The sequence below is a fragment of the Phyllobates terribilis genome, unplaced genomic scaffold, assembly GCF_046119375.1.
Source record: "Phyllobates terribilis strain yellow unplaced genomic scaffold, ASM4611937v1 Scaffold_7__3_contigs__length_470593459, whole genome shotgun sequence".
NCBI classification, from domain to species: domain Eukaryota; kingdom Metazoa; phylum Chordata; class Amphibia; order Anura; family Dendrobatidae; genus Phyllobates; species Phyllobates terribilis.
Genome location: NW_027362767.1, coordinates 58,005,481 through 58,024,421, shown reverse-complemented (window position 1 = coordinate 58,024,421; position 18,941 = coordinate 58,005,481). Strand labels below are relative to the sequence as shown.

The window sequence follows — 18,941 nt, the reverse complement described above, 5'->3', positions numbered from 1 at the left end:
AGAGAGAAATTGATGAAATGTTGCAATGCAGGATAGTCCAGATGGTGGATAAGCAGCTCCAATCAAGTTCCAAAGATATTCAATCTGTCCTGCAGGCTCAGGGGGCATCAGCGTCAGCGCAAACTATCTGTCGACATTTGAATGAAATGAAACGATATGGCAGGAGACCCAGAAGGACCCCACTGCTGACAGACATAAAAAGCTAGATTGCAGTTTACCAAAATGTACGAAAGTCAAAATCCTTCTGGGAAAGCGTCTTGTGGACAGATGAGACCAAGATAGAGCTTTTTGGTAATGCACATCATTCTACTATTTACCGAAAACAGAATGAGGCCTACAAAGAAAAGAACACAGTACCTACAGTCAAATATGGTGGATGTTCACAGATGTTCTGGCGTTGCTCTGCTGCATCTAGCATTGGGTGCCTTGACTGTGGGCAAGACATCATGAAATCTGAAGATTATCAAAGGATTTTGGGTTGCAATGTAGTGCCCAGTGTCAGAAAGCTGGGTTTGCATCCTAAGACATGGGTCTTCCAGCAGGACAATGACCCCAAACATACTTCCAAGAAGCCCCCAGAAATGGATGGAAACAAAGCGCAGGAGAGTTCTGAAGTGGCAGCAATGAGTCCGGATCTAAATCCCATAGATCACCTGTGGAGAGATCTTAAAATTGCTGATGGGAGAAGGCGCCTTCAAATACACTGCTCAAAAAAATAAAGGGAACACTTAAACAACACAATGTAACTCCAAGTCAATAACACTTTTGTGAAATCTACCCGTCCAGTTATGAAGCGACACTGATTGTGAATCAATTTCTCCTGCTGTTGTGCAAATAGAACAGACAACTGGTAGAAATGATCGGCAATTAGCAAGATACCCCCTATAAAGGAGTGGTTCTGCAGGTGGTGACCACAGACCATTTCTCTGTTCTCCTTTTTGGCTGTTGTTTTGCTCACTTTTTTATTTTGCCATTGCTCTCACCCATAGAGGTACAGTAGCATGAGGCGGTGTCTACAGTACAACCCACAGAAGTTGCTCAGGTAGTGCAGTTCATCCAGGATGGCACATCAGTGCGAGCTGTGGCAAGAAGGTTTGCTGTGTCTGTCAGCACAGTGTCCAGAGCATGGAGCACATACCAGGAGATGTGGAGGGGGCCATAGGAGGGCAACAACCCAGCAGCAGGACCGCTACCTCCACCTTTGTGCAAGGAGGAACAGGAGGAGCACTGCCAGAGCCCTGCAAAATGACCTCCAGCAGGCCACAAATGTGCATGTGTCTGCACAAACGGTTAGAAACCGACTCCATGAGGTGGTATGAGGGCCCGACGTCCACAGATGGGGGTTGTGCTCACAGCCCAACACCGTGCAGGACGCTTGGCATTTGCCACAGAACACCAGGATTGGCAAAGTCGCCACCGGCGCCCTGTGCTCTTCACAGATGAAAGCAGGTTCACACTGAGCAGATGTGACAGAGTCTGGAGACGCCGTGGAGAGTGATCTGCTGCCTGCAACATCCTTCAGCATGACCGGTTTGGCAGTGGGTCAGTAATGGTGTGGGGTGGGATTTCTTTGGAGGGCCGCACAGCCCTCCATGTGCTCGCCAGAGGTAGCCTGACTGCCATTAGGTACTGAGATGAGATCCTCAGACCCCTTGTGAGACCATATGCTGGTGCGGTTGGCCCTGGGTTCCTCCTAATGCAGGACAATGCCAGACCTCATGTGGCTTGAGTATGTCAGTAGTTCCTGCAAGATGAAGGCATTGAAGCTATGGACTGGCCCGCCCGTTCCCCAGACCTGAATCCGATTGAGCACATCTGGGACATCATGTCTCGCTCCATCCACAAACGTCACAGACTGTCCAGGAGTTGGCGGATGCTTTAGTCCAGGTCTGAGAGGAGATCCCACAGGAGACCATCCGCAACCTCATCAGGAGCATGCCCAGGCATTGTAGGGAGGTCATACAGGCACTTGGAGGCCACACACAATACTGAGCCTCATCAGGAGCATGCCCAGGCGTTGTAGGGAGGTCATACAGGCACGTGGCGGCTACACACAATACTGAGCCTCATCAGGAGCATGCCCAGGCGTTGTAGGGAGGTCATACAGGCACGTGGAGGCCACACACAATACTCAGCCTCATCAGGAGCATGCCCAGGCGTTGTAGGGAGGTCATACAGGCACGTGGAGGCCACACATAATACTGAGCCTCATTTTGATTTGTTTTAAGGACATTACATCAAAGTTGGATCAGCCTGTAGTGTGTTTTTCCACTTTAATTTTGGGGGTGACCCCAAATCCAGGCCTCCATTGGTTAACCCCTTAAGCCCCGAGGGTGGTTTGCACGTTAATGACCAGGCCAATTTTTACAATTCTGACCACTGTCACTTTATGAGGTAATTACTCTGGAACACTTCAACGGATCCCCCTGATTTTGAGATAGTTTTTTCGTGACATATTGTACTTCATGATTGTGGTAAAATTTCTTCGACATCACTTGCGTTTATTTGTGAAAAAAACGGAAATTTGGCGAAAATTTTGAAAATTTTGCAATTTTTATGCCCTTAAATCAGAGAGATATGTCACACAAAAGAGTTAATAAATAACATTTCCCACATGTCTACTTTACATCAGCACAATTTTGGAACCAACATTTTTTTTTTGTTAGGGAGCAATAAGGGTTAAAAGTTGACCAGCGATTTCTCATTTTTCCAACAAAATTTACAAAACCATTTTTTTAGGGACCACGTCACATTTGAAGTCACTTTGAGAGGTCTTTATGACAGAAAATACCCAAAAGTGACACCATTCTAAAAACTGCACTCCTCAAGGTGCTCAAAACCACATTCAAGAACTTTATTAACCCTTCAGGTGCTTCACAGGAATTTTTTGAATGTGGAAGAAAAAAATGAACATTTAACTTTTTTCACAAAAATGTTACTTTAGACCAAATTTTTTTTATTTTCACAGGGGTAACAAGAAAAAATAGAGCCCAAAATTTGTTGTGCAATTTCCCCTGGGCACGCAGATACCCAATATGTGGGGAAAAAACACTGTTTGGGCGCACGGCAGGGCTCGGAAGGGAAGGAGCGCCATTTGACTTTTTGATTGTAAAATTTGCTTGAATAATTAGCGGACACCATGTTGCATTTGGAGAGTCCCTGTGTGCCCAAACATTGGAGCTCCCCCACAAGTGACCCCATTTTGGAAACTAGACCCCCCAAGGCACCTATCTAGATGCATAGTGATCACTTGGAACCCCCAGGTGAAAAAAAAAACACTTTTTCATTTTTATGAATCAATTTGTGAAGCACCTGGGGGTTCCAAGTGCTCACTATGCATCTAGATAGGTGCCTTGGGGGGTCTAGTTTCCAAAATGGGGTCACTTGTGGGGGAGCTCCAATGTTTGGGCACACAGGGACTCTCCAAATGCAACATGGTATCCTTTAACAAATTGTCGGCTCAAATTGTTAGCGGACATCATGTTGCGTTTGGAGAGCCCCTGTGTGCCCAAACATTGGAGCTCCCCCACAAGTGACCCCATTTTGGAAACTAGAGCCCCCAAGGCACCTCTCTAGATGCATAGTGAGCACTTGGAACCGCCAGGTGCTTCACAAATTGATTCGTAAAAATGAAAAAGTGAAAAAAAAAACACTTTTTCATTTTTATGAATCAATTTGTGAAGCACCTGGGGGTTCCAAGTGCTCACTATGCATCTAGATAGGTGCCTTGGGGGGTCTAGTTTCCAAAATGGGGTCACTTGTGGGGGAGCTCCAATGTTTGGACACACAGGGGCTCTCCAAACGCAACATGGCGTCCGCTAACAATTTGAGCCGATTTTCCATTCAATTTGTTAGCGGACACCATGTCGCGTTTGGAGAGCCCGTGATGTGCCTAAACAGTGGAGCTCCCCCACAAGTGACCCCATTTTGGAAACTATACCCCTCAAGGATTTTATTAAGGTGTATAGTGAACATTTTGAACCCAGAGGTACGACACAGAATTTGTTTACATTAGGTCATCATATTGAATAAGTTGTCATTAGTCTTGAGCGCAAGTGCTCGCTACTTGAGTTTGCATCGGGTACTCAGGTATGCACCATGTACAGCGTGTGCTCGAGTGACATGCTCGAGTCCCTGCTCCGCATGTTTCACGGTTATTAGACACCCAAAAAAAAACATGCGGGGATCGCTCGTGCATGGCAGGCAATCCCCGTAAAGTTTTTTTGGCCGTGAAGCATATGGGGCAGAGACTCGAGCATGTCACTCAAATACCCACGATACTCAATGCATACCAGAGCACCCGATGCAAACTCAAGTAGCGAGCACTTGCGCTCAACACTAGTCGCCATATCGTCATCTTTCTTTCTTACTTTTGAAAAAAATCCCAACCCCATCACAACCCTAACCCCAACCCTAACCCCAACCCCAGCCCTAACCCTAGCACAACCCTGACCCCAAACCGAGCCCTAACCCTAGCCCAATCCTAACCCAAGAGTTTATTTTTTACGCCGTTCCTCGTGCAGTATATGATTAGACGACTTTATTCTTCGGGTCGGTGCAATTACAGCGATTCCAGAATCATATCAGGTTTTTATGATTGACAGCTGTCACACACTAAAAGACGCATTTTTTGTAAAATCTAGTTTTTGCATCGCCATATTTTGAGAGCTATAATTTTTCCAGATTTTGGCAGATAGTCATGTGACGGCTCGTTTTTTGCGGGATGAGTTGACGTTGTTATTGGTGCCATTTTCAGGCACGTGACATTTTTTGATCGCTTTCTATTCTGATTTTTGGGAGGCAGAATAAACAAACACCAGCAATTCAGGAATTGTTTTTTTTGTTTTTTTTTATTCTACTGTGGTAAAATTGATAAGGTAGCTTTATTCTTCGGGTTAGTACGTTTACAGCGGTACCACATTTATATCGTTTTTCTATGTTTTGCACTTTTACATAATAAAAGCAATTTTATAGAAAAAAATATTTTTTAGCATAGCTTTATTCTGAGAGCTATAACTTTTTTATTTTTCGGCTGATGGAGCTGTATATTGGCTTGTTTTTTGCGGGACGAGATGACGTTTTAAGCGGTACCATTTTTATTTATATTTGTCTTTTTGATCGCGTGTTATTCCATTTTTTGTTTTGCGGTATGGTGATAAAGGATTGTTTTTTGCTTTGTTTTTTTACCGTGTTCACTGAAGGGGTTAACTAGTGGGACAGTTTTATAGGTCAGGTTGTTCCGGACTCGGCGATACCAAATATGTGTACTTTTATTGTTTTTTTTTTTATAATAATATTTATTGATGGGTACATTATATTTTTATTTTTGGTGGATTATTATTATTATTTTTTTTTCACTTTCTGAAAGTTTTTATACTTTATTACTTTGTCCCACTCTGGGACTTTCACTTTTTTTCTCTGATCGCCTGCATGGCACAGGAATGCAGCACCATCCCTGTGTCATGCAGGCTATCAGCGCTGGACAGGGAGAAGATTGTTTGGAGATGCACTGCGCATGTCCAAACAATCTTCCTGCTGTCTGGTGACCCGGATGTTGTCATGACGACATCTGGTCGTCATGGCAACACCCGGGAAGCCTTTGCAGACAGCGCTGGAAGCCGGAAGAGGAGGTGAGTATCTGCGATCACCTCCCCTTGCCACCGCAATGCTGCAATAGACTTCGATCGCATCATCGCGGGGGTTAATGTGCTGGGAGCGGTGCAGGACCGCTCCCTGCACATAGTACCGGGTGTCAGCTGTGACAATCAGCTGACACCAGGCGGCGATCGCGCCCGCACAGCCCGTGTGCGCGCGCGATCGCCATGACATACTAATACGGGTCTGGCTCTTAAGTCCCAGGGCACAGACGCGTATTAGTACATCAGATGTTGTTAAGGGGTTAATAAATTTGATTTCCATTGATGAATTTTGTGTGATTTTGTTGTCAGCACATTCAACTTTGTACAGAACAAAGTATTCAATGAGAATATTTCATTTACTCAGATCTAGGATGTGTTATTTGAGGGTTTCCTTTATTTTTTTGAGCAGTGTTGAGAGACCTGGAGCAGATTGTAAGAAGAGTGGTCTGACAATCCAGCTGAGAGGTGTAAGAAGCCTGTTGATGGTTATAGGAAGCGATTGATTGCAGTTATTTATTCCGATGGGTGTGCAACCAAATAATAAAGGAGGGTGCCAACAATTTTGTCCGGCCCATTTTAGGGGGTTGTGTGTGAAATTATGTCCAATTTGCCTTATTTTTGTGTTGTTCCAATACACAAAAATGAAATAAACCTGTGTACAACACAACGTGTAATTACAATAATTTTCTGGGTGAAATACTTTTTCTGGAAAAAAATTCAAGGGTGTCAACAATTTTGGCCGTGACTGTATAAAGGCTGTAATCACTGGTCAGTCCGGGCATTGGAGTCTGTGTACGGACTGTGAAATGCGCTTGTGTGAACCCGGCCTTACGTTGTGAGGAATGTACCTGGATTATCCAGTCCTGCTTTCCTTCTCCCATATATTCAGTGGATCCTGTATAGAATAGATATCTAAAATGTCTAATTTTCTGCTCCTTTTGTACACGACTAATACAAATATGAAGGGAATAATATATAAATGTATACCTTATACCTGCTGTTCTGTGGCCAGACCTACACTCAACACCGCTGTCATTGTGCTTCTCGGCACTGTCCTGTCAGGGACGATGGAAGCCAAGTGGCAGCTTTCTTATTGCAAAATTACAGCCAAAAAGTTAGAAAACAAAGGGGTCTTCCCTTTCCAGCTGTTACAGCTCTGCTCCATTCACTTGAACCAGCTGACCGCTTCCCCCCGCCCCTGAGTCTTCTAGACCCAGTATCTTGCCACCAAGGGAGTCTGCAGCCCCCCATGCATGTAAGATGATTGAACTCATTAAGTCATTAAGTTCAGGTAACTTTGCCATAAAGGCTTGGAAAAAAAAAATTTATATGGGATAAAAAAAAAAAAAAGGATATCACACTAATGGTAAAAACGAACACATGGAATAAAATATATGAAAATTGGAATAAACACTGACAAAAAATAGCCAGTTTATTCTCAGATGCAAAGAAAAAACAAAGAATACAATAGCTAAATGGGGCCTAATAGAAAAAATAAAAAACTATATGAACTTCCTAAGTGGATTTTGACGCACATTCTGCTCTAAAATAAACAAAAAATACTCTGAAGAATGGGAAAACAAGCCTATAGTGCACACATTTTTTATGACGGCCTTTTGGGCATTGATGCCAATTTGTTATAAAATTCACTTTAAAGATCCTCATATGACCATGCACCAATTATTGGGGCATTTCTGGTAGAGATTATAACAAAAAAAAAATGCTCCAAATTTGATCACTGAATAAATTAAAGTAGAAAAGTCCTATACACAAAAACGGCATCAAATACCCCACGAATATTTTTTTTTTCCGCCTATTTTTTTAGCCATAAAAATCCACATAAAACAAAAATTGTTTCTGACTATATCCCTAAGGCCACGGCCCCACTATCAGTATTCGGTCAGTATTTCTCAGGAGTGGGAGCCAAAACCAGGTGAGGAACAATCCGAGAAAAGGTCTAATAGAAACAAATCACCAATTCTGCATTTATCACCCACTCCTGAGAAAAAATACTGACCAAATACTGATAGTGGGGCCGTGGCCTAACAGAGTAGATACAGAGGCAAATCCTGTTATTGTAAAGCTGTGCCCATGCAATAAAACTGTCAGCCATATTGTAGGCCGCTTTCAGACAAGCTTTCATTTCATGCTCCGTATATGAATCGGCCGCGGGTCTCCTGACCTCAACTAAACACCCTCTTAGACATATATATGACTGATGGAGCGAGTCAGGAGAAACTCTGCATACAGAGCGTGAAATACACGTCAGGGTGCCGTAGGAGGGCAACAACCCAGCAGCAGGACCGCTACCTCCACCTTTCAGCAAGGAGGAACAGGAGGAGCACTGCCAGAGCCCTGCAAAATGACCTCCAGCAGGCCACAAATGTGCATGTGTCTGCACAAATGATTAGAAACAGACTCCATGAGGGTGGTATGAGGGCCCGACGTCCACAGATTGGGGTTGTGCTCACCGCCCAACACCGTGCAGGATGCTTGGCATTTGCCACAGAACACCAGGATTGGTAGTTGCCACTGGCGCCCTGTGCTCTTCACAGATGAAAGCAGGTTCACACTGAGCAGATGTGACAGAGTCTGGAGACGCCGTGGACAGCGATCTGCTGCCTGCAACATCCTTCACCATGACCGGTTTGGCAGTGGGTCAGTAATGGTGTGGGGTGGCATTCCTTTGGAGGGCCGCACAGCCCTCCATGTGCTTGACAGAGGTAGCCTGACTGCCATTAGGTACTGAGATGAGATCCTCAGACCCCTTGTGAGACCATATGCTGGTGCGGTTGGCCCTGGGTTCCTCCTAATGCAGGACAATGCCAGACCTCATGTGGCTGGAGTGTGTCAGCAGTTCCTGCAAGATGAAGGCATTGAAGCTATGGACTGGCCCGCCCGTTCCCCAGACCTGAATCCGATTGAGCACATCTGGGACATCATGTCTCGCTCCATCCACCAACGTCATGTTGCACCACAGACTATCCAGGAGTTGGCGGATGCTTTAGTCCAGGTCTGGGAGGAGATCCCACAGGAGACCATCCGCAACCTCATCAGGAGCATGCCCAGGCGTTGTAGGGAGGTCATACAGGCACGTGGAGGCCACACACAATACTGAGCCTCATTTTGACTTGTTTTAGGGACATTACATCAAAGTTGGATCAGCCTGTAGTGTGTTTTTCCACTTTAATTTTGGAGGGGACTCCAAATCCAGGCCTCCATTGGTTAATAAATGTGATTTCCATTGATGATTTTTGTGTGATTTTGTTGTCAGCACATTCAACTTTGTACAGAACAAAGTATTCAATGAGAATATTTCATTCATTCAGATCTAGGATGTGTTATTTCAGTGTTCCCTTTATTTTTTTGAGCAGTGTATATAACAGCAGCTGAAATTCAGGATTCTCTGAAAACTAGCGGTGCGGCTGTTTCAACATGCACAATAGGAGGCACTTGAAGAAAAATGGGCTGCATGGTCGAGTCGCCAGAAGAAAGCCATTACTGTGCAAATGCCAAAGTATCTCGCCTACAATACACCAAACAGCAGAGACATGCCTTAAAACTTCTGGAACGAGGTAATTTGGAGTGATGAGACCAAAATTGAACTTTTTGGCCACAACCATAAAGGTTACGTTTGGAGAGAAGTCAACAAGGCCTATGATGAAAGGAACACCATTCCTACAGTAAAGCATGGAGGTGGATCGCTGATGTTTTGGGGATGTGTAAGCTACAAAAGGCACAGGAAACTTGGTAAAAGTTGAAGGAAAGATGAATGCAGCATGTTATCAGCAAATACTGGAGGCAAATTTGCACTCATCAACCCGGAAGCTGCGCATGGGACGTACTTGGATTGGTTGGTTGGTTCCAACATGACAACGATCCAAAACACAAGGCCAAGATGACCTGTCATTGGCTACAGCAGAACAAAGTGAAGGTTCTGGAGTGGCCATCTCAGTCTCCTGCCCTCAATATCATTGAGCTACTCTGGGGAGATCTCAAGCGCGTAGTCCACGCTAGACAGCCCAGGAATTTACAGGAACTGGAGGCTTTTTGCCAAGAATAATGGGCATCATTACCATCTGAGAAAATAAAGAACTTCATCCAGAACTACCACAAAAGACTTCAAGCTGTCATTGATGTTAGAGGGGGCAAAACACTGTATTAAGACCTGGGGTGTGTGAACTTTTGATCAGGGTCATTTGGATGTTTTTGGTTGTCATTAAGATTTAAAAAGCGAAAACACAGTAGTTTGACAATAAATGGCTTCACCCAACCAATAACCACGAGTGGAGAAAAAGATTTTTTGTTATCATTCATATTCTCTGAAACAAGACCAAGAAAGGAAAAATTCTGCCGGGGTATGTAAACTTTTGAGCACAACTGTATTTATATATATTTTTTAAATATTATATATATGTATGTTTTTTTTATAGATTTTTAATGAAATATACATACACACTAAAAAAAAAAAAATGTGCATAGTTACACACATATTGCACAAAAAAAATAAAAGGGAACACTGCAAGTCAATCACACTTCTGTGAAATCAACCTGTCCAGTTATGAAGCAACACTGATTGTGAATCAATTTCTCCTGTTGTGCAAATTGAACAGACAACAGGTAGAAATGATCGGCAAATAGTAAGATACCCTTATAAAGGAGCGGTTCTGCAGGTGGGGTCCAATGGTCATTTCTCTGTTCTCATCCTTTTTGGCTGTTTTGGTCACTTTTGCATTTTTGTCTTTGCCCTCACCCCTAGAGGTACAGAAGCATGAGGCGGTGTCTACAACCCACAGAAGTTGCTCAGGTAGTGCAGCTCATCCAGGATGACACATCGCTGTTGCAAGAAGGGTAGACTCCATGAGGATGGTATGAGGGCCAGATTGACCACAATTGGGTGTTGTGCTTACAGCCCAACAACATGCAGAGCGATTGGCAGATTCAACGTTGGTGCCCAGTGCTTTTCACCGATGAGAGCAGGTTCACACGAAGAACATGTGACAGAGTCTGGAGACGCAGTGGAGAACGTTCTGCTGCCTGCAGCATCCTCCAGCATGACCGGTTTGGCAGTGGATCACTAATAGTGTGGGGAGGCATTTCTTTGGAGAGCCGCACAGCCCTCCATGTGCTCGCCAGAGGTAGCCTGACTGCCATTAGGTACTGGGATGAGATCCTCAGACCCATTGTGAGACCATATGCTGGTGCAGTGGGCCCAGAGTTCCTTCCGATGCATGACAATGCCAGACCTCATGTGGCTGGAGTGTGTCAACAGTTCATGCATGATGAAGGCATTGATGCTTTGGACTGGACGGCCCGTTCTCCAGACCGGGAACATCATGTCTCATTCCATCCACCAACTGTCCAGTCGTTGACTGATGCTTTAATCCAGGTCTGGGAGGAGATCCCTGAGGAGGAGAACATCTGCCGCCTCATAAGGAGCATGCTCAGGCGTTGTAGGGAGGTCATACGGTCATGTGGAGAACAAACAAACTACTGAGCAGCATTTCCTTGTCTTGAGGCATTTCCACTGAAGTTTGATCAGCCTGTAATTTGATTTTCCACTTTGATGATCATTCCAAATCCAGACCTCCATGGGATATTAAAATTTATCAATGTAAATCAAAATTATGTTTTATGGTTCTGAATGCATTCCACTATGCAACTGGAATATTTAATTCAGTGATCCTGTTTCCCCTACCAACCAATCACAGCTTTCACTTTACCGAGGCCACTGAAGAAATGAAAGCTATGATTAGGGGCAACAAGGCTAGTTTGATAAATGAGGCCCGGTTTGTGTGAAGGAGGCCTTATAGAAGTGTGTTTGAGGTGAAGAAAACAAATATGACAAGTGGGCAAATTTCCAGACCCAACACATTTACAGCTAATTCAAACATATGCGCGTTCTTTAAGTCATTTCATTACATATAACATAAAAGGTGTGAGAGTAACCATTTATTTCAGTATTGAGGTCTTCAGTTTACTGTGAAAAATCCACAAGAATATAAACATTTCACTTTAGAGATGATTGTAAAAAAAAATGTCACAAAAGTGCTGCATGTAAACCAATGTCTACACAAAATGGAGCACAGCTGCCCCTAGCAACCAATCAGATTACACTTTTCATTTCTACAAAGCAGGTTAGAAAATTAAAGAAGCAATCCGATTGGTTGCTATGGGAAGTAGCTCCATTTTGTTTCTACACCAGTTTTCAGATAATTATAATAACTGACCTTCTATTAAAATTTGTAAATGTAGATTATCCCCAAGCGGTGAATATGTTCATATGACCCAACTTTGGAATAATGCAATAGAAGATATTGGATTTAATTAAGACGGTGGTCCATGGTTCATGTAGTAAAGAAGTGCGCAGTCCCTGTCCGGGCAATGTAAACAGTCATTTACAATAAAATGGATTCCTTCCCTACCTCTAGAGTGGTCTTCATTGTAACAAAGTCCCCCCCCACCCTCCATGAACATGACCAAAAACCAACAGGTTTTCTGCCCATTGGTTTGGCGGCTGTAACAGTCACCCGATTATGAGTTATCGGCGTTTTATATATTATATTTCTACAGACAACAGTGCAAGCAGCAAATTATATACATCATACACACCTATAAATAAAGGGGTCATTTAAAAAAAAAAAAAAAAAAAAAATGGGGGAACAAAAACCTAAAATTTTATAAAATCTAAATTTTTTGTCTTTTTTTTTTAAGAAAAGTAAAAACATCAGACGGGAATAAGCTTCTTGTACGGGGAGAGGGGAAGCTTAGTCTCAGTGCGTTCTTCGTGGTAGCGAGTCTCAATGAGCAAGGTCTGTGTGACTGGCGCTCAGACCTCGGCTCTCAGTCAGACAATTATTTCGTTCCTGTGAAAAGAAAAAGGGAAAGAAAATACATATATATTTTTTTTTTAAATCAACATAATAACAGGGTGTATAGAGCTCCGCAAAACGCTTTTTAGTCCATGTTTACATTTGCATTGGAGCTTCCAAAAGCCAATTCCTGCCGACAAATGATGGTCACCGCTATGGACCCCATTGTAAGCAACGGGGGCCAGTTTGGAGCCATTGTCCTGTCAGATCTGGTCATGACATCAGCTATAAATGGGTGCTGCAACGCAAGTGTGAACAGTCTTTGAAATAAGAGTACTTCTCTAAAATAATGATAAAAAATAAATTAATAAATATAATCAAAAGAAAAGCCTAATAATTACTAAAAAATAAACATCTAAAACATATTTTTAAATAATAATTTTACATCTAAAATTATCAATAAAAATAATAAAAAGTTTGCAGTGTCAAGTGCCAACATGCTATTACAGCCTATACATGGGTTATCGGCCCACTTTCCTGCCTTCTTCCAAAAAACAGCGCCCCTGTTGTTTATGGGCTGAGTCGGGTACTGCAGTTCAGCTTCACGGACGTGAATGATGCTAAATTGAATTACTGCTTATGAATAGTTCTGGAATTTAGAGTTATTTTTAATATTATGATGAAGAAGAAGAATAGAAAAAAAAATCTAATTAAGAAAAGTTAAGGGAATCCCTTTAAATGAGAAATTCCACAGCATAAATTCATCGCTGCAGGTGTCACCCTCTGCATAGCATATACTGACCGACTGCAAAGTCCGCACCATTAAGCGCACCAGAAGTCCCTTGTGGGTTTGCTGAGGATAAGTTGAGAATTTCAGCTATTCTACTGTATGAGTAAAAAACCAATGTGTGTGTATCTGGCTTTATAGATGCATATGGCAGACCTGCCTGCTGCAAGTCTTCAAGCAGGCGACAACCCATGTAATGGCAGTAGTGTTGGTTGCCAGATTACGCTGCTGCCAAAGTTACTGTATAGCCCCAGTGAATACATATTTAAAGAGGCTTGTGCACCTTTGGGACTTTATTTTCTTAAATGCATTTGAGGCTAAAAATTTTTACTATTGAGATTTTATGTCCCAATACATGTACAGTTATATGAAAAAGTTTGGGCACCCCTATTAATCTTAAGCTTAATGTTTTATAAAAATTGGTGTTTTTGCAACAGCTATTTCAGTTTGATATATGTAATAACTGTTGGACACAGTAATGTTTCTGCCTTGAAATGAGGTTTATTGTACTAACAGAAAATGTGCAATCTGCATTCAAACAAAATTTGACATGTGCATAAGTATGGGCACCCTTATCATTTTCTTGTTTTAAATACTCCTACCTACTTTTTACTGACTTACTAAAGCACTTTTTTTGGTTTTGTAACCTCATTGAGCTTTGAACTTCATAGCCAGGTGTATGCAATCATGAGAAAAGCTACTTAAAGTGGCCACTTGCAAGTTGTTCTCCTGTTTGAATCTCCTCTGAAGAGTGGCATCATGGGCTCCTCAAAACAACTGTCAAATGATCTGAAAACAAAGATTATTCAACATAGTTGTTCAGGGGAAGGATACAAAAAGCTGTCTCAGAGATTTAACCTGTCAGTTTCCACTGTGAGGAACATAGTAAGGAAATGGAAGAACACAGGGACAGTTCTTGTTAAGGCCAGAAGTGGCAGGCCAAGAAAAACATCAGAAAGGCAGAGAAGAAGAATGGTGAGATCAGTCAAGGACAATCCTCAGACCACCTCCAGAGAGCTGCAGCATCAACTTGCTGCAGATGGTGTCACTGTGCATCGGTCAACTATACAACGCACTTTGCACAAGGAGAAGCTGTATGGGAGAGTGATGCGAAAGAAGCCGTTTCTGCAAGCACGCCACAAAACAGAGCCGGCTGAGGTATGCAAAAGCACATTTGGAGAAGCCAATTTCTTTTTGGAAGAAGGTCCTGTGGACTGATGAAACCAAGATTGAGTTGTTTGGTCATACAAAAAGTCGTTATGCATGACGGCAAAAAAACACAGCATTCCAAGAAAAACACTTGCTACCCACAGTAAAATTTGGTGCAGGGTCCATCATGCTTTGGGGCTGTGTGGCCAATGCCGACACTGGGAATCTTGTTAAAGTTGAGGGACGCATGGATTCCACTCAGTATCAGCAGATTCTTGACAATAATGTTCAAGAATCAGTGATAAAGTTGAAGTTACGCAGGGGATGGATCTTTCAGCAAGACAATGATCCAAAACACCGCTCCAAATCTACTCAGGCATTCATGCAGAGGAACAATTACAATGTTCTGGAATGGCCATCCCAGTCCCCAGACCTGAATATCATTGAACATCTGTGGGATCATTTGAAGAGGGCTGTCCATGCTCGGCGACCATCAAACTTAACTGAACTGGAATTGTTTTGTAAAGAGGAATGGTCAAAAATACCTTCATCCAGGAAATCATTAAAAGCTACAGGAAGCGACTAGAGGCTGTTATTTTTGCAAAAGGAGGATCTACTAAATATTAATGTCACTTTTCTGGTGGGGTGCCCATACTTATGCACCTGTCAAATTTTGTTTGAATGCAGATTGCACATTTTCTGTTAGTACAATAAACCTCATTTCAAGGCAGAAACATTTGTGTCCAACAGTTATTACATATATCAAACTGAAATAGCTGTTGCAAAAACACCAATTTTTATAAAACATTAAGCTTAAGATTAATAGGGGTGCCCAAACTTTTTCATATAACTGTATATCTACCAATATTTGCCATATCAAAGCATAAAATCTCTTTTTTTGTTAAAAAGCTAAAAATCACAGCTTGGACAAAAAAAAGTGAAATCTGTAAGGACAAGCGTGCAATTTCCCTGCAGCACCTCCACAGGAGAAATGAAGTATTACACACCGCCCATTAATATTAATAATTTGCAGGGGAGCGCACAAAACACGATGGGTCCTCCAGAGCGAGAGACGCTCTTTGCAGCCATTCTATACTTTCGGCAAATAAATAGGGGTCCTGAATGGAAGACCCCACACTCTTAGGGTTCTGATTAAAGTATTTAATAATGAGGTTTCGTGTCCAGGACTATTAATGGCCTCTCTTAAGGACAGGACACCCCCAATCAGATGAAGATAAAGTGGGCACAAGGAGTGGTACAAGCACGTTAGTCCGTTATTAGGTTAGTAAATAGCGGTGGACACAAGTAGCACATAAGCAATTTAGTGCTGGGATCACTTTTGAGTAAAGATCTTGACAAGCAAAGCCCCCGAACTTGGCACAGCGTCTAGGTAAGTCTAAGTTGCATTGGCACTGGCACAGCTGGCGCGCGTCATGCACCCGTACACACACTAGTACTACAGGGAAGAACAGGACTGGGCGTCTTACTTGCATGTGGTCCTCAGCAGCTTTGCCGCCCGTGTTAAGAACATTCAGAGAACTGGCACGCTTCATGCTGCAACCAGGGTAGTGGACATGCAAGGACAAACCAATGAGAATCACTGGAGGTCTGGACACAGTAATACAAGACATATGCCCCTTGCCATGTGCTGGCGGGCAAACACTACTCCTTCAACACAAATGTGGATATTGGAGAAATGGCACCTGCACTGTTACTGCATGATACCGATCACACCCTGCTCTGGAAACAAGGGCCTGGCGTCCAACAAAGGGGGGCAGAGAGAAAGGTTTCGCACGGTTCCTGCGCCCTCTCCGAGGTACCAGACTTGGTGCATGTGTCTTAGTGATTGGCATAACTGATGCCCTTTCCAAATTCCAGGGCCACTGCAAATCCCTTAGAACCTGTACAGCAAATGCAAGGCATCAGTTAAAGGGGTTGTCCAGTAATAGAAAAACATGGCTGCTTTCCGTCAACAACGCCACACCTTGTCTGGTACCGCCGCTGAGCCCCATTCACTTCTACTGTATATAGCTGAGCTGCAATATCACACAAACTGCAGCCCTCTTTTTGGAAAAAAGCAGCAATGTTTTTCTAACCCCTTTAAGCCACTGACTAGTGTTAAAGCGTTCTGTGTTGATTAGGGTTCATAGGTTTTCAGACAAAGCTCCAAATACCCTGCTCAAATCCCTATTATACACGGACATTTTTTTTTCTGCCTGCCACCACCACTAGGGGGAGCTACCTGCATAGGGATTTTGCATCACTTTTATTTCACTCAATGAATCTATATGTAGGGAGCTCCCCCTAGTGGTGTCTGCATGCAGAATATTATGCATCTCTGTATGCAAGGGCGCTCCCTAGTGGTGGCTGCAGGCAGAATTTGATTTATCTCCGTATGCCGGGAGCTCCTCTTAGTGGTGGCTGCAGGCAGAGTAATATGCATTGCTGTATACAGGGAGCTCCCCCTAGTGGTGTCTGCATGCAGAATATCATGTATCTCTGTACGCAAGGGCTCTCCCTAGTGGTTGCTGCAGGCAGAGTATTATGTATCTCTGTATGTAAGGGGTCTCCCTAGTGGTGGCTGCAGGCAGAGTATTATGTATCTCTGTATACAGGGAGCTCCTCCTAGTGGTGTCTGCATGCAGAATATCATCATGTATCTCTGTATGCAAGGGGTCTCCCTAGTGGTGGCTGCAGGCAGAGTATTATGTATCTCTGTATGTAAGGGGTCTCCCTAGTGGTGGCTGCAGGCAGAGTATTATGTATCTCTGTATACAGGGAGCTCCTCCTAGTGGTGTCTGCATGCAGAATATCATCATGTATCTCTGTATGCAAGGGGTCTCCCTAGTGGTGGCTGCAGGCACAATTTGATTTCTCTCTGTATACAGGGAGCTCCTCCTAGAAGTGTCTGCATGCAGATTATCATGTAGCTCTGTATACAGGGAGCTCCCCCTAGTGGTGTCTGCAGACCAGATCTTATCATGTATATCTGTATACAAAGAGCTCCCCCTAGTGGTGGCTGCAGACAGAACCTTATGCATCTCTGTATACAGGGCTCCACCTAGTGGTGTCTGCATGCAGATCATCATGTATCTCTGTATGCGGGGAGCTCCCCCTAGTCGTGGCTGCAGGCAGAATCTTAAATATCTGTCTACAGAGAGCTCCCTCTAGTGGTGGCTGTAAAAAAAACCAAAACATTTATCTATACGAATTTTTAAAAGGAAGCTGGAGATTTGGAGCTTTGTATCATACATACAATGTCAAATCAGCAGGGAATGTTTGACTCCTCTAGTATGACGTGAACCAGGTTTTACCATCCTATAGTATACAATGTGATGAATGTAAGCCATTTTTCCGCAGCTTATTCTAGTTAGGATTAAAGCTGTAAGTAAAGAACATGGAGCAGACATGTATAATCACATAAATGCATTCTGCATTAGTAGGACCATGCGGCTGAAATCAACGCTGGTTAGGAACAAACCCATTAGGGGGTTAAAAGTGATTAACAATCAGTGCACAGGATTATCAGAAGCAGATAGTTTACATGTCACCCATTAAGCAGCACAAGGTTAAAAAATAAAAAAAGTAAAAACTAAAATAAAATAATGAACCATAGTTAAAACTTAGTCAATTTATTCAACAATATGTTATACAAAAATTCACATTTTTAATGACCTTGTTAGGGCAAATAGGATTTTTCCCAAAAGATTAAAACATGATAAAAAAAAACAAAAAAAAAAACAAACAAATTATTTAGCTTTGTGAAATATTAAAATACATATGTTTTTTATATTGGTATCCAGTGTAAATCTATACAAAAAGGAAACTGGGGTTAATCATTTCCTGTATGTTCAACATATAAATGCAATGAATTTATAAAGAGCAGCAAACATACCATCACTATAGCGCCCTTCATAGCACCCAATGCAGCAGCGCAGGAGAGAGCGCACATTACTGACTACAATGTATGCACAGAACTCCCGTGCTCCCTCTAGTGGTGACTGCAGGCAACCAGAATAAGGTGATTTCACTGTCTAATAAAAAGTGGACAATCCCTTTTCAAAGAATGCACTTCCTTTCTGTAAAATAGTAACTGTCTATAATTTTTTACCCAGCAGTATTGCTATAACATTATGGTATACCTGTGCTGCATTGCTGAGGGGGGTGCAGTTCTATAGTGAGTGATTATATAATTTATCAAATAATGCCCCCTCCTGCAAGTTTACATATTAAAGGGGTTTCCAAGATTTAGGGCAATTTTTTAAGTGTTAATTGGTTGGAACAGGTCATAAAATACCAAAAAGTATCCCAGTGAGAATGGAGAGGCAGTGCGCACTCCGCCACTGCATTATTTCTCTATGCAGATTACAGGGCTCCGGCGAGTCACAGAGAATACATGGAGAAGTGATCGAACCACCAATTACCCAAAAGACATCACCTTATTCTGTAGACAGCTGAAAACTTGTTCTAACTGGACATCCCCTTTAAATTTTCCCCATGGGTCACTTAGTGGTTTTGATTTTATGCATATAGGCACAAACCCCAAAGCTGGAG

At 42.9% G+C, this 18,941-nt stretch overlaps 1 protein-coding gene across 7 annotated transcripts in view; it reads right to left on the bottom strand.

Annotated features, from left to right (window-relative positions):
- Positions 1–11,578: 11,578 nt before the first annotated feature.
- KLC1 (kinesin light chain 1) overlaps positions 11,579–18,941 on the bottom strand; it is a 46,688-nt gene continuing 39,325 nt past the window's right edge. For 4 of the 7 annotated variants that reach the window (XM_073638611.1, XM_073638613.1, XM_073638612.1 and 1 more), the window contains exons 15-16: positions 15,875–15,941; positions 11,579–12,505 (exon numbers count right to left, since the gene is read on the bottom strand). In XM_073638611.1, the coding sequence (XP_073494712.1) occupies positions 12,440–12,505; positions 15,875–15,941 (133 nt within the window). In that variant the 3' untranslated portion in view covers positions 11,579–12,439. The remainder of the gene's footprint in view (positions 12,506–15,874; positions 15,942–18,941) is intronic. The other 3 variants (XM_073638615.1, XM_073638616.1, XM_073638617.1) reach the window with 1 other exon arrangement.